Source organism: Miscanthus floridulus, chromosome 11 (genome assembly GCF_019320115.1).
Source record: "Miscanthus floridulus cultivar M001 chromosome 11, ASM1932011v1, whole genome shotgun sequence".
Classification (NCBI taxonomy): domain Eukaryota; kingdom Viridiplantae; phylum Streptophyta; class Magnoliopsida; order Poales; family Poaceae; genus Miscanthus; species Miscanthus floridulus.
The window spans coordinates 82,027,863-82,052,658 of NC_089590.1; the positions used below are offsets into that span (position 1 = coordinate 82,027,863).

The 24,796-nt window shown below is 44.0% G+C and overlaps 2 protein-coding genes across 3 annotated transcripts in view; one reads left to right on the top strand and one right to left on the bottom strand.

Annotated features, from left to right (window-relative positions):
- LOC136491362 (wall-associated receptor kinase 17-like) overlaps window positions 1–24,796 on the top strand; it is a 55,999-nt gene that overhangs the window by 17,723 nt on the left and 13,480 nt on the right. The window contains exons 3-4 of one of the 2 annotated variants that reach the window (XM_066487640.1): window positions 2,472–2,645; window positions 3,057–4,397. In XM_066487640.1, coding sequence (XP_066343737.1) covers window positions 2,472–2,645; window positions 3,057–4,276 — 1,394 coding nt within the window. In that variant the 3' untranslated portion in view covers window positions 4,277–4,397. Of the gene's footprint in view, window positions 1–2,471; window positions 2,646–3,056; window positions 4,398–17,039; window positions 17,196–24,796 lie in introns of those variants that run through there. The other variant, XM_066487639.1, reaches the window with a different exon arrangement.
- LOC136493835 (uncharacterized) lies at window positions 4,783–6,887 on the bottom strand. Its single transcript, XM_066489969.1, has 6 exons — window positions 6,823–6,887; window positions 6,337–6,406; window positions 5,995–6,257; window positions 5,702–5,888; window positions 5,153–5,421; window positions 4,783–5,064 (listed from the first exon to the last, which is right to left on the bottom strand). Exons 1-6 carry the CDS (start codon window positions 6,885–6,887, stop codon window positions 4,971–4,973), a joined length of 948 nt encoding a protein of 315 aa, XP_066346066.1. The 3' UTR covers window positions 4,783–4,970.

Below are 24,796 nucleotides of genomic sequence, written 5' to 3' on the forward strand. Positions count from 1 at the left end.
GGTCAGGCCATGGTGCAGCTGTGGCCTCCTACTCCGTGCCTGGCGACTATAGAGGTGAGCGGATGGAGCGATTCGTCTGGTGCGTCCCCACCCACCTGGTGGGGAGAGAGGCCATGAGTCAGGTGTCGCGATGCGGAGCTTTCCGCCTGTTGAATGGCGGCGGTCTCCACCAGTGCCCGGAGGTTCCGGTGGATCGCCTGTTCCTAAGGGTCGTTCGGCTCGGGAAGGCCACGTAGAAGCATCACCGCAGCGGCGATGTTCTGGCCAGCCTGAGCAAACTATGGGGGATCGTTCCCCCCGTCCTTGATGTTGCACTGGACCTGGCGGGCGCGACCTCGGGCACCGCTCGCCGGGTTACGCGCGAGTAAAGAACAGTATGTACGTTACTCACAGTGGGGTTTGAGCCCAGCATAGGCTCGGAGCGAAGCGCAGACGCCTCGTCGTTGAAGTCGCCGGGAGTCCCGGAGCCGACGGAGGGTGCTCCTCCGACAGTCGCCGGAACAAGTGCCTTCTCACGAAGGCGCAGCACGCCGAGCTGGTCGGCGATGAAGTCTAGGCTTCCGAAGAGGAAGGTCTAGGATAGCTCGAAGATGGGTGGAACCCACATCCCAACAGGTGGGAGTGTGGGAAACTCCAGTGAGCTGAAGCGATTCGTATCGCTTGAGCCCGCCATGGCAGAGATGGTGGAAAAGTGGGCCATCCGATGACCAAAAGCGTGAACGTACGGCGTCTTCCCCACGGACGGCGCCAACTGTCGGTGCAAAAAGTGACCAACACGTAAATATTTATAGTTTTGCCATACGTTGTGATCAGATGTGGCCTAGCACTCAATGACACATGGTTTATACTAGTTCAGGCAACGTACCCTACCTCCAGTTTGAGTCGGTCGGAGACTTTATTCCTGAGCCTAGGTGCTCGAAGTTTGTTGTGGGGTTACAAACGAGTAGGAGTAAGATGGGGGGTGCAAGAGGTCCGGTCGGACTCTGGTCTAAAGGGCCGAGAGTGACGGGAGTTCCTACGTGCGCTGAGTGTTCGAGCGTGTGCTCTGTGTAGCTTAGAGTGTCTAAAGCTAGCAGAGAGTGAATCTGAGTGATCCGTCTGTTGTTCGAATCGTCCGTATTGGGAGAGAGCGCATCCCCTTTTATAGATGAAGGGGACGGCCTTATAAGTGAGAGAGAGAGGGAGAGAGAGAGTATGTAGCTACTAGTCTGTTGCCCACGTGTCGGGTACAAGATGATTGTAGGCGCCCACAACAGTTGATGCCTGGAGGCATGTGGGGGAGGTTTACTGTGTTCACCATGTATGGCAAATGACGGCTCCCACAACACTGTTGATGCCTAGAGGCATGGGGGGTTTTACTAGGGTTCTGACATGCCTGGAAGGTTACAGGGCACCCTTCTAACATGCCTTGTCGGTACTGTCCTGCAGGTGTACAGGATATGGTCCTCGGTATTACGGTTGACTTGAGCGCCTTGCCTTACTTGCTCCGTCCGTTTCCTAGGTCCCCACCGAACGAGCGTCCCCGGTCGGTTGGTCCCAGTCGGCTCCGACTGCGCCAGTCGGAGAAGAACTGTAAGCAGAGATTCGGCACATCCTCGGTCGAAGACGCGGGCCGTAGTCGGAAGCGAGCGTCGTTCCTCCTTGGCCAGGCCTTCCGGTCGGAGAGGCGGACCGGAGTCGGAAGGGAGCGTTGTCCTTTCCTTGGCCAGGCGTTCCAGTCGGAGAGGCGGGCCAGAGTCGGAAGCGAGCGCCGTTCCTCCTTGGCTAGGCCTTCAGGTCGGAGAGGCGGGCCGGAGTCGGAAGCGAGCGTTGTCCTTACCTTGGGGAGGCCTTCCGGTCGGAGAGGCGGGCCGGAGTCGGAAGCGAGCGCCGTTCCTCCTTGGCCAGGGCTTCCGGTCGAAGATTGGATCGCCTTTCTGGCCTGTCGTTAGGTTTTTGGGCCGGCCCAGGAGCTACGCGTCGTTCGCAACGTCGTTTGCTGGGCCGAGCTTTTGCTGGGAAGCAGGTCCATGAGGGACCCCGGGTTTATGAACCCGACACATAATTTCTGAATGCAACATGCCAAAAAGATTTATGGGATATTTAAAGAAAGAAGGTTAGCTTCTAAATCATTCTACAACTGACCGAATCATTTTGTCTTTTGGTTACTCCCAGTCACTTGCATTCAACAATTCTCTCTCATGTAAGAAATACTTGCTTGAATCCTGAGTAATATGCCTATATATATTTCTTGAATACATTTAGACATTTAATACCTACTGACTAACAATTAACGTTCTTTTGTGCTGCATATTCCCCTACGCACCAACCGCAAGGTACCATATAACTTGTTCATTGCAACGAGTGTACGAGTTCATTAGTTCATCATGACTTTATCACCCTTTACTGGTTCTTTAGTGCCATGATTTTTTCTATTGTGAAAAGAAATCTCTTCAAAGAGATGTCGTTGATGATCCTTGGCTATTTATCAGGTACCGGCGTGTGTAACACAGAAAAGAACCCTTGCACATACATTGAGCACTGCTTTGATTCGGAAGGAGTTGTTTTGTGCGACTGCCCTGAAGGGATGAGTGGTGATGGCCAGAGAAAGGGCAGTGGCTGCTATGTTGGCTCTCAAAAGCACTTTCCTCTAGACACGGTTTTGGGTAACTTCCTCAATACATTTATAATATATATCATATGCTTACCACATTACGTCAATGCATATCAATCAACAGACTCCATAAGTAAGGCCCCATCTTATATAAGCTAGCATTATGGTTTACGAATAAAAAAGGAAGTAAAGTAGATTAAACACGTCATTTTAAAAAAGATTAAACATGCCTTTGGTAATGATAAAGAGAGAAATTATAGTTTACATTAGTCCTAAAGATTACCTCAATGTTGCTACATGGGGCCAGTCAATCTTGTATCATGCACAATCTGCAGCAAAATAATCAATTCAACAGTCATCAGTCATTCCGTCCTATTTGTATTGGTCTCAGTAGTGTTACTCCCACATGAGAGCCAATTGGACAGTAGACTTACGTTACAAGTGTTCTCCAACATATCTGCAGGTGTAGGTCTTGCACTTATGGTTACAGTGACCACCGCTGTGTCGTTCTACTGCTGGGCGATAAAGAAAAGAGAGCTAGGAAGAAACAGAGTAGAATTGTTCAGGAAGAATGGTGGCTTACTACTGCAGCAGAGATTTTCAACAATCACGTCTCAAGGAGAGGACCAATCAGCAAAGATATTTAGTGCAGAAGAGCTCAAGGCTGCTACTGACAACTACAGCGAGAGTCGAATCCTTGGCCGAGGTGGACATGGCACAGTGTACAAGGGCATTCTTGCAGATCAAACTATAGTCGCCATAAAGAAGTCCAAGGTGTTCGATGAGAGCCAAGTGGAGCAATTTGTCAACGAGATTGCCATCTTGTCACAGATTGACCACCCAAATGTTGTCAAGCTTTTGGGATGCTGTCTAGAGACACAGGTACCATTGTTGGTTTATGAGTTCATACCTAATGGAACACTCTTCCAGCACATCCACAACAGAAATGCACCTCGCCCTCTAACATGGGAAGACTGCTTAAGGATAGCTGCAGAAACTGCAGATGCACTTGCCTATCTGCACTCCACATCTTCTGCACCAATCATACACAGAGACATCAAATCAAGCAACATTCTGCTGGATGAGAACTTCGTGGCTAAAATAGCAGACTTTGGTGCATCAAGATCAGTCCCATTTGATCAAACTCATATAACTACTCTTATTCAGGGGACTATTGGGTACCTTGATCCCGAATATTTCCAAACCAGTCAGCTAACTGAGAAGAGTGACGTTTACAGTTTCGGAGTTGTTCTTGCAGAACTATTGACCAGGCAGAAACCTATTTCTGCAGCAAGGCCGGAAGAATCATGTAACTTGGCTATGCATCTGGTGGTTCTATTTAATGAACGGCGCTTACTTCAGGAGATAGAGCCGCACATTTTGGCCGAAGCAGGCGAAGACCAATGTTATGCCGTTGCAGAGCTTTCAGTACGGTGCTTAAACGTGAAGGGAGAAGAACGGCCTGCCATGGTGGTGGTGGCTTCGGTTTTACATGGGCTAAGAAGGTCATTCACCATAGACCAGACTGCCACAAGAAAACATGAATGGGCAGGGGAAAATAGTGAACAGGAAGAGAAACATCTACGTGAGCCCAGACCAATTCCCAGTTTGCAGTCATCAGAAGTAAGCACACAATGCAGCATGGAGGCTGAAATGTTATCTTCTTCTCATATGCCAAGATGATCTTCCTGACAATGTACAATTGATTATGAATTATGATTAACAATCGGGGCTTTGCTGTAATACTCCCAAATAACTCTGAGCTGTCCATTTAATTAGATCGGATGACTATAATCACTTATTACCTCAAAATATAAATTTATTTAATTTATTATTTGTTAAAATAGGATAAATAAGGAAAGTTCTAGATTAAAAAAACTTTGCTCTAGATCTAATTGATGCGTATCTGATTTGTTGGATGTGGCAAATCTTTTTATTTTGGGATTTTGGAATTTGGTGGTGTCACACTAATACGTAGGAATTGTTACATGCATCGAAATCACTGTTGGTTCTTCTAGAGATCTTCATTGCATTAGCTTTCACTAGTATAATGCCCGTGCTAACGCTACGGTTTTAATCTTGGGATGCTTATAATTATAACCAATTTATTCTTCATAATATTATTATTACACAACAATTGTATTTGAGTCTATATATAATTTGAGAACACTTTTCATATAAGTGCACATTGTAAAGTTAGATTCTACCTAACTCCTTAATCATGTATGGCAGATTATCAGGGATGTTGTCGCTACATTCTTTTGCATTACTCGTCAAAATATCGGCCAAGAATTCCCTCCCCAACGAAGTTGGTAGCTGTGCATGGCAGATAACAATAAATAAGTTATCATTTTTCAATGTAGTTTATGAAACTTAGTTATGTACTATACATGCTTACATTGTTGATCGGTAGCAATCTTATGCCATCCCATGACTTCATGAAACTGTATACAAGAAAGCCTCCCAAATTCCTGAAGAAGATCAATTATTTATTTGATGTACATAGATCAAATAACTATTTTTGTGATATGAAAGTTAAAATATATTACAAGTGATTACCAGTGTTTATTATGTGTAACCTTTGTTACACACGGAGGGTATTCTCGCTTCCAGTGATAAATATTGTCGTTCATCTTATAATTTAACAATCCCATGGCAAGATTGAACCTTCTAGCAATAGTGTGTAATGTAGGTATATATGAATCTCTGTGATCATAACCCTTCAAGCATACATGATCTTGAAGTGGATCCATAATATGCACGATTATTTTTTGCATGTCGATTATGAATAAAGTGTATAGACCGTCTTGATAATATGGTAGTAGAATCTATAAACAAACACACAGACTGTAAGTGGTAAATAATTTAAAAGGTTTTAAAGTAATACACAAAACACAACTTACATTGCTACATTCTTTAATGTCGTACTGCTTTTTCGGCCAGCACTCAAATACTTTTTTTAATTGATCTTGGTATGCCTTGTCAATCTTGTGACAACATCGTGGATCTCGTCCAAAATGAGTTATTTCCTGATAATTATACAATTACATAATTTAAGTATGACATGTATAAACAATCTTTTAGAATGATTTATATATATCAACTTACAGCAAATTTGAGATCCATGTAGTGGAATATTTGTTTCTTCTGCGTTATGTCTTGGTTGCACGCGACCATCCGAATAGCCATATTAAAGGTTTCATGTTCCAACTGTCTATCATCATCTAAAATATTTATAATTTGTCTAAGACTTAAAGAAATTGGATATGGTCGTATACTTCGTATCCACTCTTTCCTAAAAACAAGGACAAGGAACAAATTACTTGCTGTAGCAATCTAGAATGGACAAAGGCAATATCTATATTAGAACACTATGTTGTACTTTAGAATGCATGACTTACTCTAAAGTCTCATCATCGGCGATCAAGTGGAACAACCCGCAAATTGTCATCAATAGGTCTTCTCTATTTGTCCACTTTAGCGTCCTTGTCAACTTCGTGTTACCCGACATCAAAATATCGAGGTCATTGAGCTCTTCGACAAGTTCATCTAGGTCATCGTCGGTCTTAGTCTTTTGCTCTTTATCCGGTAACCCTCTTATTTCATTTAACAGCGAGTTATATAAGATCGCAGGTAGCTTGAACCTGAAGTTACTTATATCTTCCTGCAAACAGTAATTGCTTATATGCTAACCAATTAAAAAATAACTAATATGTATTAGAAGTAGATTCTTAAGTAAGTACCTGGGTTACATGGTCAGATAAAGTACTTCCGGTCCAATACTCCATATAATTAAGAAGCCATAAACCACAACTATAGTTGGGTAATATTCCAAACAATCAAATATGAGGCATACAGATAATGGTTAGGCAATGACATATACAGAAAACGTAAAGATATTTTACCCATCTGATTTGTTGGATGTGGCAAATCTTTTTATTTTGGGATTTTGGAATTTGGTGGTGTCACACTAATACGTAGGAATTGTTACATGCATCGAAATCACTGTTGGTTCTTCTAGAGATCTTCATTGCATTAGCTTTCATGCTTTCAATAGGAAGTGGACAATAAAAAATTAAGCTTGAATATAAGACTGTATAATGTTTTGGTAATCTGTGTCAATTTGTAAAATAAACCGTGTATAAAAAGATTTGTAAAATCAACCGTGTATTATCAAAATAAAAGGAATTGATGTTGGCCAACACCCCCATCATCCGCCGCTTGCGTACCATGCGTCGATGGGATCGCGGGTCCATTCTCCCTGTGCATAGGGAGAAAGGAAGTGCAGATCCATTTCTTGCGTGACTACGGGGCTCGATGGATTTTCCCTTCCTTTTCTTAGGTTACTAGTTTATTTAATTAATTTATAAAATCTAAAAAAATCAATGGTCCAGATTTATTTGAGCAATTACCTCCTCCTGGCTCCTACTATGTAAAAGGAATACCCTAGCACTGCCCTAATTATCGTAAAAATGTTCAAAGTAATCTTTGTTTAGGCCAACTAAGAACTAACTGCTAACAAGTGAAAACGACGATATATAGAATTGAAATCGACTACCGAAATGCAACTGGGTTACATAAATGAAATCCTTGATCAATAGTACAAGAAAAATAGAAAGAGACGGTGATATATGCTGCTTCAGTTGAAACCATGGATGTTTCGGTATCTGTTTACTTCTCAAGCAGTGTAAATCAAGTAGTAACTTTTACATCCAGATTAAGCACTTGGGAGGGCCGGCGCGGACGACGGCGGGGGCGGCGGCTGTCGCACTTGGGAGGGGCAGCGCTGAGGGGCAGGCGGTCCAGCGCGGGCCATGGGGTTCGCAGCGCGCTCGCGAGATTGGGGGAAAGGGGGCCGGCGACGGGCGGGCGTGAGGCGTGGCGAGGTGGCACATGACGACGGAGGTTGCTCAGCTCGGCGAAGGCAGACAGAAACGACAGAAACAAGCAAGGCAGGCAGAGACAAGCAAGGCAGGCAAACAGAGGCAGAGGCCGAGAGAGTGAGAGAGAGCAGAGGCGAGGATATCAACTCGGTAGGTGGGATGAACGACCAAAAGTGAGCGGGGCGAGGTAGTTGAGGTGAGCGGCTGAAATCGCTTGCTACAAGTGTCGGTTCACGAACAGAGCGCCAACGACATGTTCTCAACGCGTTCTAGCGAAGTTCGATCAATTTTTGCGTGAGCATCGTAACTCTAACGTAACCACGACCTGCACCACGTCCTAGCATACACCTAACTGTAACCGATCATGCGAAAGCATAGATGTAGTGCTTAACCATTTTTATTGGAAATGGAATGCCAAAATGGCATTATCTACTATCATTTCGTACTTTAAAGAATTCAAGGTTTCAGTTAGAACTAATGTTCCTAAGCATTTTTGGTCAAATTTTTAAACAGACAAAACTTTATCAAACTTCCCCAACAACCATTTCACGACATAGCACACAGTTTATACCAAACAATAGAACCGAAACAGCAGGGCATTATTTAACTATTTTGCATTTTATAAATCGTCAAAAAGTGTATTTTCAACGCAACTTCAAATTTTAGTCGATTCAACGAAAAGGCTAATTTTAATTTCCAATTTGATTTTTGAGCTGGCAAAAACCCTAGTCAACAACATTTGTTTTCAAAAACCCAAGTTGCGTTTTCATCTACTCGACTTGTACTTTAATTTTTTTATTAAAACCCCAAACACACGTTCTATATTATTATTGCTTTATAAAAAAACACTTTTTAAGTCAAACTATTAACTTATCCATATAACTAGGGATTAGGTTTTTCATTATCGCATTTGATTAAACTAACTCACTATACTTATAGATCAATTTCTCAGGTCGTAATCTCTGTGCTAAGCGAGCTCGTAACACCAGAGGTATTAGCACCAAGATTAAGACCTAAAAGAGATTAGCAAAACAAGTTCGCTGGGTTTAAGAGTTTAAAACTTAGCTGAAATAATAAACAAATTCTATGTGACTCACTTTTGTGGTTAAGAAAAATAAAAATAAATATTGTTAACTACTGCTCTTGGGAGCTCAAAAATCAAATTCGAAGTTAAGATAAGCTCTTTTCGTTAAAACGGCAAACACTTGAACTTACGTCTAAATTACTATTTTGGCGATTTATTGTGGACGAAATAATTAATTAATGCTTAAATATTTTGTTCCTATGAGTTAGTATGAAGTATGGACCATTGTATGAAATACTTGTGGGTTAGAGTTAATAGGATTTTGTGGGGGGTATAACCCTAGGTACCCACGACAATGAACATGGGCTGCACCGCCAGGGGAGGTCCAACCCATAAGATCAAGGCCTTGTGCTAGAATTTAGGATACTAAACTATGACACTGTGCTATTTGCTTAATCAAAATTCTATAACTTTGATTGAGTTTACAATGCCAATACAAAAAAATTACCATTGAAGCATGTTTCACTGTAAACTAAGTTGATGTTGTATATGTTGATGCATTTTTCTTTAGAAACATTGAAGCATGTACCGTGAATGTAAATGGTATGTTCAACCAATGTGCTAATTAATGGGGTACAAAGTATAAACACTGTCTATTGATAGTGGCAGCAGCAATTTGCTGTGGACTATGGCCGACAAGAAATGAGAATATTTTTTTATTAGTACAAACTAATTTGCAGGTCTTATTCGGGGAGATCGGAACTAAGCGGTTACAGATTGAAACTACTACTACGACGACTACAATCTCACTAATTGTTGCGCTAATACATCAATGAGTGCCATTGTCAAGGTTTGAACAGGCGTTAAATCGATCTTTTCATACAAAACTTTGGATCTAACTGAAACGATCGGAACCCACTTGATAATCTAAGCAAATGGGCTCCAATTCGGACCACGGTGCCCACAGCAAACGGATTTCGGATGTGCTCTCGCAGGACCACATTGTGCCTATTGAGCGAGAAGGACAAGCACTCGCCGCATGCGCGTGAAAGCAACACGCATTACTACCCTAATTTTTTTTACAATTTGACCCTTTTTTAAAGAAATTTTACGTTTAGCCTCTCTGGGAGACTTAAACTCATATTTGGACCCTGAGATCGGCGCCAGGACTCATTTGGCGCCGAGATCTTAGGACCCTGGGGTAACACGTCTCAACGCCACATATCTTGACGCCGAGGTGCCTAGCCAAGATCCTAGCTGGCGTTGACGTGGCCAGTATCTCAACGCCATAATACATGGCGCCGAGGTCAGCGCAACAGATCTTGGCGCCGACCTCGGACACGTGGATGACCGGCAGACTGGGCGGCCATGTTGCCTCGATTCCCGTGCTCATCATAAAAACAGGCTAGCCGAGCAGTGCTGGTGCATCTGCCTGCCTTCCTCCACTCCTCTCTCTCTCTCCCATACATCTCCGTGGCCACATGCATCGCATTAACTCCTGCCAGGGACAGTGGAGTGGAGGCCGTGATCGATGACGAGTGGCCTGTTCGCGTCATCGCGTGGGCTGCTTCCTTTGCGTGCTGGACAGTGGAGTGGAGGCCGTGATCGATTTGATTGCGCGGCTGACCGGCTGTACCAGTACCACCTCGAAGACCGGATTTTTAGGCAACCCCACTTCGCGTGTGCAGCAGCAGTAGCCTAGGTTGTTATGCCAAAACATTTGGAAGCATAAGACAGAAAAAAAAACTTAAAAAAACAAAAGAGTTTATTTATGGTAAAAATGTTGTGCATTAGTAGTTTTCAGCACAAGTGACTTAACGATTGCGTGCCACTTACAATGATCGCAGATAGTAACTTACACAATTGATCATATATAGTAGGTTAACATATGACACTAAACCGCAAAAATAGGTTCTACAGTCCTCTGCAAATTCGATCGCCAACTTGTTCTAATGAAAAATGGACGGCCGTGGTAATACATACGAGCATACCTGTTGTTGAAGATGGAAAAAATAGATCTAAGATTGCATAATAGTATTACTCTAAGGGTCCATATACGAGTGCATGATTTCTTGCCTCAGTATTTGGTCCCCATCTTATGATCCACTAGTGACAGTGTGTTCTCCGTCTCACATCTCCCGCTACACATCCCAGCTGCGGTTGTCTAGCCCTACGTTCTGTTTGTTTGGCTTATAAGCCATACTTTTTCAGTCAACGAACAGTATTTTCCTCTCACAATAAATTAGCTAATAGTACTTTCATTTATAGGCTTATCAGCCAAGCGAACAGGACAATAGCCCATAGGCGAGATACAATGTCGCCGCAAAGCTAACCCTGGCCTCTATTTTTGTCTTTTGTCTTCTAATCTATATACTTCTAAATTTTGAATCTGAAATTTTATAGATACACTATGCACGTGCATAGTTTCAAAAGTTTTTTTTTAACTTCTTAGGACTTTTCTTAACGGGTTTTCATGATTGCATAGAGTAGACAGTTTGTACTAAATATGTTGCCAGAATACAGATTTCATCAACGAATTAATTCTCGATTGTATTGGTTTAGTTAACCATGTCATTAGTGCCTAACTGATCCTCAATCACAAAAAGAATATCATCCGGTTCGGCTAAATCAAACTTCTTCTAGAATGACTAAATATATAAAAAAATATTATCAATATTTATATCTCTAAATAAGTTTATAAGAGTAAATTTATAATTCATTCGGGATACTTATTATGTATTACAGATATTAGATATAATTATTTATATATATACGGAGTATTTAGTAATAATTCATTGATTCTTTGAAAACACATTATTTTTGGATGGAGTGAGTGCTCTAGTCTCCTAGACTCCTACACACTGCTACTACTGCTGCACACGCGAAGTGGGGTTGCCTAAAAATCCGGTCTTCGAGGTGGTACTGGTACAGCCGGTCAGCCGCGCAATCAAATCGATCACGGCCTCCACTCCACTGTCCAGCACGCAAAGGACAGCAGCCCACGCGATGACGCGAACAGGCCACTCGTCATTGATCACGGCCTCCACTCCACTGATGCATGCGGCCACGGAGATGTATGGGGGAGAGAGAGGAGTGCAGGAAAGCAGGCAGATGCACCAGCGCTGCTCGGTCAGTCAGTTTTTTGTGAAAAGCACGGGAATCGAGGCAACGCGGCCGCCCAGTCTACCGGTCATCAGCGTGTCCGAGGTCGGCGCCAAGATCGGCCATGTATTATGGCGTCGAGGTACCGACCACGTCAACGCCAGTTAGGATCACGGCCAGGCATCTCGGCTGCCAAAATCTATGGCGCCGAGGCGTGTTACCTCGGCGCCATGAGTCCTGACGTCGACTCCTAGGGTCTAAAGATGAGTTTAAGTCTCCCATGTGATCAAACGTAATTTTTTTAAAAAAAAGCTAAATTGTAAAAAATTAGGGCATTAGGCCTTCCACAGCGTGTCGTCTAAGTGATGCTAGGAGATGAAAGAGAAAATTTATGAGTCACTCAATACACTGCAGGAGGAGATGCCAACTTCTAGTGGTGCCTGAAAAAGTAGGAGCGAGGCAAGTAGTTGCGTCACTGCTTGATTGATTAAAAAATATTAATCTTTGTACATGAACTGGCAGAACGTCCGTGCGTCCGTCCTATTTAAACCAACACAAACACTATTTTATTTGAAGCGTCTACTGTTTGAGGACAGCACACAAGAGATAGCTTCGATTCCTCACACTACAGCCATAAAGTACTCGATGCCTGATACTGTTTGCAGGACGTACCTTTTTTATGTCATCACTCGCCAATTGTGGAGGGTCTTACTGGAACTCTTCTATGTAGCTACACTGTCACATCTTTTTTAGATCCCAAAAGAACTCTATCCTGTACCGTCCTGCCACCCATGATCTGATCATATCATGTCAGAGATGGATGTATTAGTTAGGGGTGTTTGGATTCTTTAGTCGCTTCTAAAATTCATGTCACATCGAATATTTAGATACTAATAAGAAGTATTAAATATAGATTAATTATAAAACCATTTACATATATTAAGGCTAATTTACGAGATGAATTTTTAAGCCTAATTAATCCGTCATTAGCACATATTTACTGTAGCACCACGTTGTCAAATCATGGACTAATTAGGCTTAAAAGATTCGTCTCGCAAATTAGTCGCAAGTTGTGCAATTAGTTTCGTAATTAGTCTATATTTAATACTCCATGCATATGTCCAAACATTCGATGTGATATGAATTTTAGGAGATACTGCAGAAACCAAACAGGCCCTTAGCACTGAGCAAAACTATCACGCTTGCCATCGAAAAGAAAATGTAACAAACACTAATATAAATAGTACGTACTCCCTACATCCAGGAAAGAATGCAATTCTAGCACAGTATCATAGTTTAGTATCCTAAGTTCGATCAATTACAGATAAAAAAGTTTCAATATTTGTGAATATCAAATAAATATCATTAGATTAATTATACAATATATTTTCATAATAAATTATATTGCCAAAAACTGTGATTAAGCTCGGCTCTAGTCAGCGTGCACCGCAAGGCAATCAGAAGACATCTTGGCGATAAAGAAAGATTTGTTCGGATATGATAGATATTGTATTCCTTGTAAATACTTACCATATAGCCGAATAGATCTAGACTTAAACCGACATGTAACCCTACCCTCTAGACTATATAAGGCGGATAGGGACCCCCTCGAATGCATCTGATATTCAATACAATTCCCCGAAGACACATGACGTAGGGTATTACGTTGATCAGACGGTCTAAACCTGTCTAAATCGCTTGTCTCTGCGCTTATGTCGTCATCCGGTTCCTATCACGCGCACCTCCACCGATTCATCTGCTGCCGTGGGCGTACCCCTCGGTAGACTGCCGACCTAGATTTCGTCGACAGTGATGCTACAGTAAATATATGCTAATCATGGATTAATTGGGCTTAATAAATTCATCTCGTGAATTAGTCACGGCTAATTAGTTTTATAACTACTTTATGTTTAGCATTTCTAATTGACATCCAAGTTACATTATTTTTAGTCGATATGACAGGGACTAAATTTTAGTTCCCGGATCAAACACCCCTATGAGGTTAATTTTAAGCTGAGTCGATCTCCGGTCAATTTTCACCTTCTTAACATTACAACAAATACAGATAATAATTAACTTTTTAAGCTGTGTCAATCTCCAGTCAAATTTCATATAAAATTACTCTTGTATTGTAGCTAGCATTTATTACGGACATGTGTTATGGTGGTCAGAGCTTCAAGCAGTAGATTGAAGTTGTTTCTCTTCCCCTATGTTGGAATTGGCTCATGTTGATATTACGGAACAAGGTTTGAAAGGAGAATTACTCAAGTTGCGAATTTAAAGATTTTGATTTTTTTTTCCTTTTCTTTAGTCTGTTGTTTTTCTTTGGTACATTAGAGTTTTTAATGTCTTAGCTACATATTTGCTTGTCGAGACGTGTTATTCTTTCGTAATAATTGTGTCCTGATGCATCTTTATTACCCTCTTGTTCTAAATTATAAGTCATTTTGGTTTTTAGGTATATAATTTTTTATATGTACTTCCTTCGTCCCTTTTTAAGTGTCATTTAGATTTTCGTGCTAGTCATACTTTCTTAAATTTGATTATATTTTAAAAAAATATTAGCAATATTTGTGTCTCTAAATAAAAGTATTATAAAAATATATTTGATGATTAATCTAATGATACTTGTTATGCACCATAAATATTAGTAATATCTTGTATATATTTTATTAAAGTTGAGTAGATTTGACTCCTTGGTACGTGAGAACAACATTTAAAGCAAGACGAAGTTTATACTACCTCCGTTTTAAAATAAATCAATTTCTAGAATCACCTAAAGTCAAATTATCTTAAATTTGACTAACTTTATATGAAAGTGTAACAACATCTATGACAATAAATAAATATATTATGAAAATATATTTCATAATGTATCTAATAATACTAATTTGGTGGCATATATATTGGTGCTCTTTCCTATATAAAGTCGGACAATCTTAAAATAATTTAACCTATAACAACTCTAAAATTTGAGTTTAATTTGAGACGGCCGAAGCATCTATTGTACTCCCTCTATCTTTGAATAAATCAATTCCTAAAGTTGTCTTAAGTCATTTTTATGTTTGACCGAATTTATAGAATATATATGACATTAAATAAGCACACTATAAAAAAATATATTTTATGGTGTGTCTCATCATACTAATTTGGTGTCATAAATTTGCCGTTCTTTTATATAAATTTGGTCGATCTTCAAAAGTTTGACTAGGATTTGATGATTTATTCAGAGATAGAGAGAGTATGCAATATAAGCTATGTATTTAGGAAGTTAGAATGACTTACAATTTGAAATTAACAAAGTATAAGAAATATGAAGGCAGGAAAGCTTCATTATCTAAAAAGGTATATAGTCCTTCGGTAAGGCGGTTGTCAAACACCAGTACCAATGATTGTCATCCGCAAGCTAGTCCCATTGGAACTTACGGCCTGTTGTTGCCTAGTATCATCATGCCTCTTGCCTCATGCGGGCTTTTTCCATGGAAAAAGAATAGGATTCGAACGTCGTGGTGCGTTGACTCGTATGGTGCCAAGTCTTCCACTCACCTTGGTTGGAATTTGGAATTAATTGATGAGATACCGCCCATTACCTCCTGGTGCTGCTAAGTGCTAAATCATGAGCATCGTACACCAGCCAAAGACTGAAAGAAATCAATTCCACGACAATACCAGTTCCCTGCTTGCCCTCTCGCTCGCCGGCATGCCGCGTGGAAGAAACCGCCGATCAGCCGCTGATGCGGTTGCACGACCACTCGCCCTGGCGCTCGCTCTCGTCTCTACCCTGCCTCGAGCCGCGCACTCGCTGGATCTGGCGCTGCCACCACTCCGGCCACCTGGTCTGAGGCCGACGACGTGCGACAACGTCCAGGAGCCCTTCTTCACAACGTCTCTGCCTGGCGGCTTCGGGGTGATATGCGGGCCAAACAGGGAGGCCATGCTGTCCATCGGCGAGCATGAGTACAGAATCGATTCCGTGTCGGTGCCGGGCAGCTACGTGGTCATCTTCGCGGAGCCCATAACGCAGGTGTGTTACGACGGCAAGGGCAAGCCGACGCCCGGGGCAAAGAGCTTGGACGGGACGGCGTTAACTTGGAGCTTGGAAGGGACGCCGTTCACTTTCTCCCAGAGAAACAAGCTGGTCAACTTCGGCTGCAACCGCACGCTCTTGGCTAACTTCCTCAACCTGCCCGGTGATCCCAGCCCGCTACACACCAGCTGCACCACCACGTGCACCACCTCCAGCATCAGCGGCTCTTGCCATGGGGAAGCCTGCTGCGAGGCCTCCATGGACCAGATGAACGGCGCCAAGGTGTTCAGCCTATCGTTCAAAAGGACCACGGCGAACGGCACCGACGACGAGGAGGAGGACGGAACCTGCAGCGCGGCGTTCTTCCTGGACAAAGACGAGGCAGTCTTCAATTTCACTGGCGACGAGGTACGGCCGCTAAAAAAGGCCTTGTCGCCGCAACGTGAGCGCAGGATGATTTTGGATTGGGCGACTGGGAGCACCACCTGCGACCAAGCTCAGAGCTACACCTTCGACCCACTGTGCGGGTACGGCACCTGCGTCGACGCGCCCAGCGGAGCGGGCTATCTCTGCAAATGCCCTGACGGGTACGACGGAAATCCGTACGTCAGACCGTCAGTGACGGATGCCAAGGTAAATTAAGGTTTCTTCTTCATCCGTCCAAAACGGTCGCAAGAAGTTTCTTATGTTTCTCAAAAGTAGGAAAAACAGAAGAGAGTTTCTCAGGGAACAAAAAGATAATATTTCACTAATAAATTGAAATACATGACTCAGTACTTGCCATATTTTATGAGAAAACTGAGAGTCCATCCTTTAATTATTTTGAATAGAATCAAATTTGTATAGACTAGGAAGCTAAGCGTGGGATATATGCATCTATTGCACTCTCCATATTTTGTCCGAAAATAGCTAGAACACATTATATTTCAGGACGGAGAGAGTAAGTTCCTAACAGTTCGACTACGATTTCATATGGAAGCACACATAGTTTTTTTTTTAAACATGGTAGAGACATAGACATTCATACATACACATTTACTCAACCCTATAAATGCACGTATACACAACCTATCCATATAAGTACCTCTAAAAGATTGAAATTGGACCGGCAGATTTTGAGATAAGACGATAATAATCTACTTATGAGGAGCTAAACGGTTTTATTAAGAAGGAAGAAATCACCTCAATTAAAGTTGAAGAGAATTCAAAACATATCATTGGGATGCTTGTTCATGCCTCCCACACCAACCAATTAGTTTGAGCCCTGAATGGTGTCTGGTATTATTCTTTCATGCTGGTTCATGGAAGAGTTTTCATTTGTAACATACAATTTTATAGTCTGTTATGGATACAAATAGTTTCACCTTGCTTTCTGAACACGAAGTGTGTTGTTTTGTTCTGTTTGTCAAGACATCAACGAATGCCGGAACTCCAATAGTAACAACTGCACCTATCAGAACCTCTGCAACAATACTTTGGGAGGCTATACCTGTTCTTGCCCCGAGAACAATATTGGTGACGGTTACAGGACAGGAACAGGCTGCAACACCGCTCTTGTGACACCTGGTAATAATGACCTACGTTTGGAACTGTTGTCAATTTAGCGTACTATAATCTCTCAACCCATGCTTTTGCACAAGTTAGAATATTAGGAGATATAATCATTACAAGTTTGTGTTTAAAATATTGCTCTCTTTTTTGTTTATTTTTCTAATACAATCTCTCTATATATAAAGGGCCTCTATCTGACAGTGATAAACTTATCAAGTACTTTGTATTTTTTCATCCATATCTATATGTTCTCTTTTTCTACCTGACACCTCCATGTATTTCAATATGCATTTAGTTAAAATTTTAGCTTACAATAGCTCTTACCGCAGCGCAACTCTATTAGGTTCAGTCCAACATCTGTAATTGATGGTGGAGAAGCGAAACATATAAGGCGGAGGCACCCTTACCTATCATGCTAGCCTATTCGGTTGGCTGGTTCGTTTCGTTGCTGGTTCGTGAAGAAGTACTGCTGGCTGGTTTGTGTGAGAGAAAAATATTGTTCGAGCTGGAAATTTACGATCGTTTACGACAAGCCACGGCCAAACGAACAGGCTACTAGTCTTTTGGGTTGAGTTAGGCTCCAAGGTCTTGTTATGTTGTGGGCTCTGGTGGACCTAGGTCTAAGGGGCGCCGGCTCGTGGGTATAGCGAGCTGGGCCACATCCGTTGCGCACTCTAATAAGTGGTATCAGAACTCATGGTCAGAAAACCTGAAAATCTCTGGAGTCGCATGGTGACAGGGGAGCCTGTTAACCTCTCAGAGGTCAAGGGGCTGTGTATGATATAGAGGTCACAAGGGTTATGTGTGATATGAAGCATTGGACTCGGGGCCTGGAGAACGTCTTTCAGAGGTCTTCTGGAGATCACACGGGGTTGTGCGATGTGAAGCGTTGAATCCGATGTATAACTGGAGGAGATTGTTAGGTTTAGTCCCACATCAATAATTGATGGTCGAGGAGCACAACGTATAAGGCAGGGGCAACCCTCACCTATCAGGCTTTTGGGCTGAGTTAGGCCTAAGGTTTTAGTATGTTGTGGGCACTGATGGACCTGGGCCTGAGGGACTCCGGCTCATGGGTGTAGTGAGCTGGGCCGGATCCGCTGCGCACTCTAACAAACTCAAGTCTAATGAGTCATGACGTCATTGATTTTCAAATTTTAATCTCATTAGTTAGTACAACTTTTATCATAAAAAATTAATCAATACTATATAAGTCTTTTGCTTATGGTACCTTTTATGAAAACTCTACTTCATTATTTTATTAGAAATAATAATTTTAGACCTTAGATTGCGCTCTTAGTTACCATGATAGCAAAAAATATGGTCCTTTAAGCTTGCACCGAGGCACTCAAAATCGTCAATATAACTTCAAAGAAAATGTAGGAGGGGCCAATGCTACTAACCTCAAGAGAATATTAATATTTATATCTAATAACTATTGTTTACTCAAAAGGCATATAAAAAAGTAAGGAAGGTCATAGACACATTTTGTCTGCACTAACCTCCTCTACTGTTCATGGTATTAATTTCTATACCAAAGAATCATATGTGCAATAGTATTTTCTATAAAAATATAGTGCTTACAATTTAGAAACATATATTATAATATTTAAGTTAAATTGTATGCACATCATTTATGATTACCTTAAATTGTTTTTATGTATTAATAGCTTCAAAAGTATGTGATTTATAAACATATATAATTATATTTTATGGTTATTTAGACATTTTCCACATTAGAAGTTGCTATGTCAAGTTTTTTTTAAGAAAATTGAATGGATTGTGCCTACTATTATTGGTAGTAATTAAATTCTACTGGATCAATGGTCAGATCTTCCTTATTTTCGTGAGAATTTTTAGGGCTTGTTTTTTTCTAGCACGTCCCGTAAAAGGTTCTGTTGAAGGCCTTCAATTAGTAATAATAGAATAGTAATTTTAGAATATTGTTTTTTATAGCATGTCTCATGAGAATTAATACAGAGACTCTGTTAGAGGCCTTCAATTAGTAATAGTAGAATAGTAATTTTAGAATTTTGTTATCTGAACGCAATATTTCAACATAACCTTCTCCATTGTATCATAAGGACTTTTGTATTAGAGTTAATCATGAATATAAGGATTTTGGTACCGAATCTCCAAGCATTAATTTAATTCAACAACTATTCAATATATTTTCTTTTAGGTGATTACTTGCCATTTAAAACCAGGGGTTACTGAACAATAGGGCCATAACTATTCAACTAACGCAAAAAACCGTAGCCCACTTCTGATGGCACATCCGTACATGCGCCTATTCTATCTATTTTTAACGCCTTAAAGACTCTAGAAGTTCTTATATCTGTGGACAGAGGAATAGTGATTTTAGCTACCTATGCTTATTGTAGCCAATTGTACATTGTAACATACTTTCTGAATGCAATTTAATGCAATTTAGCATATGTAGAAATCTTTAATCCCTATTGTTTTATATTTTTTTCAAAGAAAAAAATGAAACATAAACCCTTAGACCCTAGTACACTATAACATAATTTCTGAATGCAACATGCCAAAAAGATTTATGGGATATTTAAAGAAACAAGGTTAGCTTCTAAATCATTCTACAACTGACCGAATCATTTTGTCTTTTGGTTACTCCCAGTCACTTGCATTCAACAATTGTCTCCCATGTAAGAAATACTTGCTTGAATCCTGAGTAATATGCCTATATATATTTCTTGAATACATTTAGACATTTAATACCTAAAGTCGGTGCAGAAAGTGACCAACAAGTACATATTTGTAGTTTTGTCCGTACGTTGTGATCGGAGGTGGCCTAGCACTCAATGACACAGGGTTTATACTGGTTCAGGCAACGTGCTCTACGTCCAGTTTGAGTCGGTCGGTGACTTTATTCCTGAGCCCAGGTGCTCGAAGTTTGCAGTGGGGTTACAAATGAGAAGAAGAAAGATGAGGGTACAAGAGGTCCGGTCGGACTCTGGTTAGAGGGACCGAAAGCGACAGGAGCTCCGCTATGTGCTAAGTGTTCGAGCGTGTGCTCGTAGTTAGAACCTGATGGTTCTGTTGTTGTGTACTAGTGAACTTGATCGATCTGAATGAATCTATCTGTTGGGAGAGTGCGCATCCCCTTTTATAGATGAAGGGGATGGCCTTACAAGTGAGAGGGAGAGAGTACGTATGCTACTAAGCCTTGTTGCTCACTGCCGGCGGGTACAGAATGATGGTAGACGCCCACAATACTGTCGAATGTCAGATGCACGTGGAAGGTTGTGTTGTCTTCTTCGGGTATGACAGACGTCGATGCCTGCCACACTGTTGATGTCTGGAGGCATGCAAGGGGTTTTACCATGTTCGCCTGGTATGGTAAATGCCGGCGCCCACGACACTGTCGTTGCCCAGAGGCATGTAGGGGGAGCCTTACCGTATGGGAGTTAATGGCGCCCACAATACTGTAGGGAGAAAATATCGGCGCCTAAAACACTGCTTCGGTTCTGTCGTGCCAGGAAGGTCATAGAGCACTATTTCTGCAGGTGTATAGAGTACGGTCCCTGGTATTACGGTTTGACTTGTGCGCCCTGCCTTACTTTCTCCGTCCGTTCCCTGGTCCTTACCGAGCGGGCGTCCCCGGTCGGTTAGTCCCAGTCGGCTCTGAAAGCGCCAGTTGGAGAAGAGCAGTGAGCAGGGGTTTGGTGCATTCCCAGTCGGAGACGCGGGTCGGAGTCAAAAGTAGTGCTTTGGCCAGGCCCTCCGGTCGGAGAGAACGTCCGGAGGTGGGCTGGAGACCGAAGCGAGCGCTCCGATCGGAGAGGTGGGCCGAAGTCGGAAATGGGTGCCGTTCCTCCTCGGCTAGACCTTCCGGTCGGTGTTCGGATCGCCCTTTTGGCCTGTCATTTAGGTACTTGGGCCGGCCCTATGAGTTACGCGTTTGTTTGCAACGTTGCCTGCTGGGCCGAGCCTTTGTTGGGAAGCTAGTCCGTGAGGGACCCCGGGTTTATGAACCCGATTGGAGCCCCCGAGCCCCCGGGCGATTCGGGTAGAATCGTCTGGGGGATATTTGTCTTGACGACGGATGCGCGTGAGCGCACCCGCGGGTGTAGCCCCCGAGCCCCCGGCGATTCGGGCAGAATCGTCTAGGGGGTTTTTCCGTGTTGCCAGCGGGGGAAGTTTTTCGTTTTGTTAGCGGGTGCGCACGAGCGCACCCGCAGGTGTAGCCCCCGAGCCCTCGGGCGATTCGGGCAGAGTTGTCCGAGGGGTTTTTGTCAGCGGGCGTGCGTGTGTGTTTTTTATTTGAGGCGGAGTTATCAACCAGGGCAACGTTGCGCAGTCGAGGCGGATAGTTTTGGTATCGGGCGAGGTAGAGCTCGTGGATCCTGGCGTCGGTGCGCGCCGTGGGATCGGACGAGACAGTTAGTTTTGGGATCATGCGAGACGGAGCTCACGGGTCCTAGCGTCGGTGCGCGCCGTGGGATCGGGCGAGCTGGAGTCGTGGATCCTGGCCTCGGTGCAGCCCGCGCAGCCGAGGCAGTTTAGTCAGTTAGTTTAGGGATCGGGTAAGGCGTAGCTCGCGGATCCTAATGGGGCGAGTTCGGGGTCGCAGACCCAGGCATTTTGGAGTGCAATCGAGGCGTAGCTGAGGGATGGCGCGAGTTCCCGGTGGCAGACCCAGGCGTTTGGTGTGCAGTCAAAGCGTAGTCGAGGGATGGGGCGAGTTTGGGGTCACAGACCCAGGACGTTTTGGTGTCTTGAGCCCCTGAGCGCTATTGGGCCTTGGTAGGGGTCGGTTTGAGTTGTGTGCATTACCCCGTCCGTGGTTTCTCACAACCGGAGGGGCTGAGCTTTATCGCTTGCCTCGATCGCTCGGGCTTAAGTGACGTGCTCGGTGAGCTCGCTAACGGGTATGATCGAGTGGAATCCGGGTCCGTTGTTCGTGACGGGGTTAGCATAGCCCACTTGTGGCATTCCACTACTCCTTTACCTGCAACCCGGACAGATGCCTATGTCGTTCCAGAGACCGACCCGGTGGCCTGCTGGCCTCCCCTCGATGGAGATTCTGTGGGCTTGGCAGAGGTTTAGGATCGAACGACAAGGTTGAGATGACCCTGTCTGCTTTGGGGCAGACTGGGCGAGGGCCGCACGGGGCTCATCTGTGTTTTCTCCCCTTCGTGGGCTGGCCTTCGAACCCCAGTCGGTCGTTTGCTCACGTCGAATGAGGCAACTGCCGCTTCGTGACGCAACACAGAGCGTTGTGATGCATTTCGCTGCACGTGCGATGCTTTAGTTCCCGAGCCCCTGGGCGATTCAGGGCCCGAATCATCCAGGGGGCACGGGCGTATGAATGCGTGTATGAATGATTATATATAAAGAAACAGTGGGGGTCGGTAGTCTTACCTTGATGACTCGAGTGACAGGGTTTGAAGAGCTCCAATCGGAAATGTCCAACCGGGGCCCGTGCTTGTCGTTCGTGAAGGAGTCGGCATGGCCTATATGGGGCGTCCCTTTACTCCTTACCTGTCTCTCGGTGTGTTTTTCTAAGCCATTCGATCGACTTAGGAAGCCCAATGGTCTCTCCTGGCAGAGATCCCGTTGTTTGGGTTTTTCTAAGTCCTGCCTGGGGTGGTGGACAGGCCGCCTGGCGTGGTGACACTTTGGTTTTTGCACACGGCTGACCCAAGCCATGTCCCTATCTGACCAGGCATCATTCCATCTAACCAGACGTCGTTCTGTCGGTCAGTGTGCGTCCTATCGTTTCCCATCCGCATTGAATGGGGGAGGGGAGAGAGTTTTTCGCTCTGATCTTTTGCCCTTCTTCAGCTGTCACATTTCCTCCTTAAATAGGGGGAGGGAGAGGGCTTCTCGTTGTAGTCCTTTGCCTGTTCTCCAACTATTGCCTCTCCTCCTTCCTCCTCAACAAGAGTGTCCTGTATGCCACGGCGGTTCCTAAGTGAGAGAGAGGGTAAGCGAGGAGGAGGACTTACAGATCCTTTCGTGAATCTGGAGCGCGATGTTGAGCTGGAGGCTGCCAAAGGCGGTGTTGGCCTTCTTTGCCTAAGAAGGGGCAGGCTTCCGCCGAAGGAGGTGGCGCGCTGGATTCATCTGCGAGGCCTTTTTCGGGATGGAGCCATGTGTGGATTTTTTCTGGTGGACCTTCATCGGACGAGCTTTGTCAGAGGGGAAGTTGCCTAGGATCATGCTGGTGGAGGGTTCTGTGCCTACAGCTGCTCAGGTTGGCCAGTTCATAAAGTTTGATGAGATCTCTTCTAGCCATGGTGGTCATACCTCGGTGGTAGCGTCCCTGCCCAGGAGCTGCTTCGACTGCATGAGAAGGTCAGCAGCTCCATGCTCTTCTACTGAGCATCTATGGGTGCGATGCCCTTAAGGTTCCCAGTTGCGCTCACCGAAGTCGAGGGAGCAGAATCGGGTGGGTCCCTTGAGGTACCCATTGCGCTTCACTGAAGTCGAGGGAGCAGAACCGGGTGGGGCCCTTGTGGTGGTGGTTATGTCCAGCGACATGTGTAGTGGCCTCTCCTTTGGCGTGAGGCGATGTCGTCGAACAGCCATAGTAGTATTTGGAGTAGTAGTTAGAAAATGTAACGGTTGAGTTCTTGGATGAGCCCCCATGTGAACAGTTTTGTATCAATGAATACATCAGTTCTGTTTTTGTGATAGAACCACTATCTGTTCCTTGTTTTTTATCCTAGCATAGCTTTTATTTTTTAACCTTTCTTTTTCGCACCTACCCGTTAGTTCCATAGGCTATAGTTTTTAAGAACCTGGGCATGGCCCGCGGGGCTCGGCTGCTCATAACCGTAGGTCATGGCGGGGTGCGCTCGGTTAGAAGTAAGAACAAAGTTACATAGGGCAATCAAAGGAATAGAATGTGCTTTCGTTCAGGGACAAAGTTGTTACCATGCGATAGTAAAAAAGAGAGATAGTATTTAGTATTGTACCCTCATGGAGCCCCCGAGCGACCCGGGCTGAAAGTGTTCAGGGCTAGGGTGCTTTATAGGAGCAAGTGTTGACTAAAAAGCAGTAAGACCAAATTTAGGGGGAAAACGACGTAGCTGTTCGATGTTCCAAGTGTTGGTGAGAACGTTGCCATTGTCGTCCTCCAGTCGGTAGGTGCCCGGTCGGATCACTTCGGTCACCATATAGGGTCCTTCCCATGGTGGAGAGAGTTTGTGTTTTTCCTTCGTTGATTGGGTCCTCCAGAGTATGAGATCATGGACTTCGAGTATCCTCCCCCTGATCTTCGTTTCATGGTACCTGCAGAGAGTTTGCTGGTAGCGAGCGAAGTGGATGACGGTCATCTCACGGGCCTCTTCGAGTAGGTCGACTGCGTCTTGTTGAGCCTCCGTGGCTCAGTCACAGTCAAAAGCCTTCACTCTTGGGGCGCTGTGGTTGAGGTCGGAGGGCAGCACTGCCTCAGCTCCATAGGCCAGGAAGAAGGGCGTGAACCATGTGGACCGGTTTGCGGTCATTCTCAGGCTCCAGAGGATCGCTGGGGCTTCTGCAACCCATCGCCCGGCATACTTGTTGAGTCGATCAAAGATGCGTGGCTACCATGCCATTGGCATGCTCGACCTGCCCGTTAGTACGTGGATGTCCGATCGAGGCCCAGT

Excerpts from the sequence above, each read along its gene's own strand:
- LOC136493835 (XM_066489969.1), bottom strand. The coding sequence starts at position 6,887 with ATGGATCTGCACTTCCTTTCTCCCTATGCACAGGGAGAATGGACCCGC. Across the intron at positions 6,407-6,822 it reads CGCGATCCCATCGACGCATG|TTGTGGTTTATGGCTTCTTA; the intron begins GTACGCAAGCGG and ends ACCCAACTATAG. Across the intron at positions 5,422-5,701 it reads ACATGGATCTCAAATTTGCT|ATTCTACTACCATATTATCA; the intron begins GTAAGTTGATAT and ends GTTTGTTTATAG.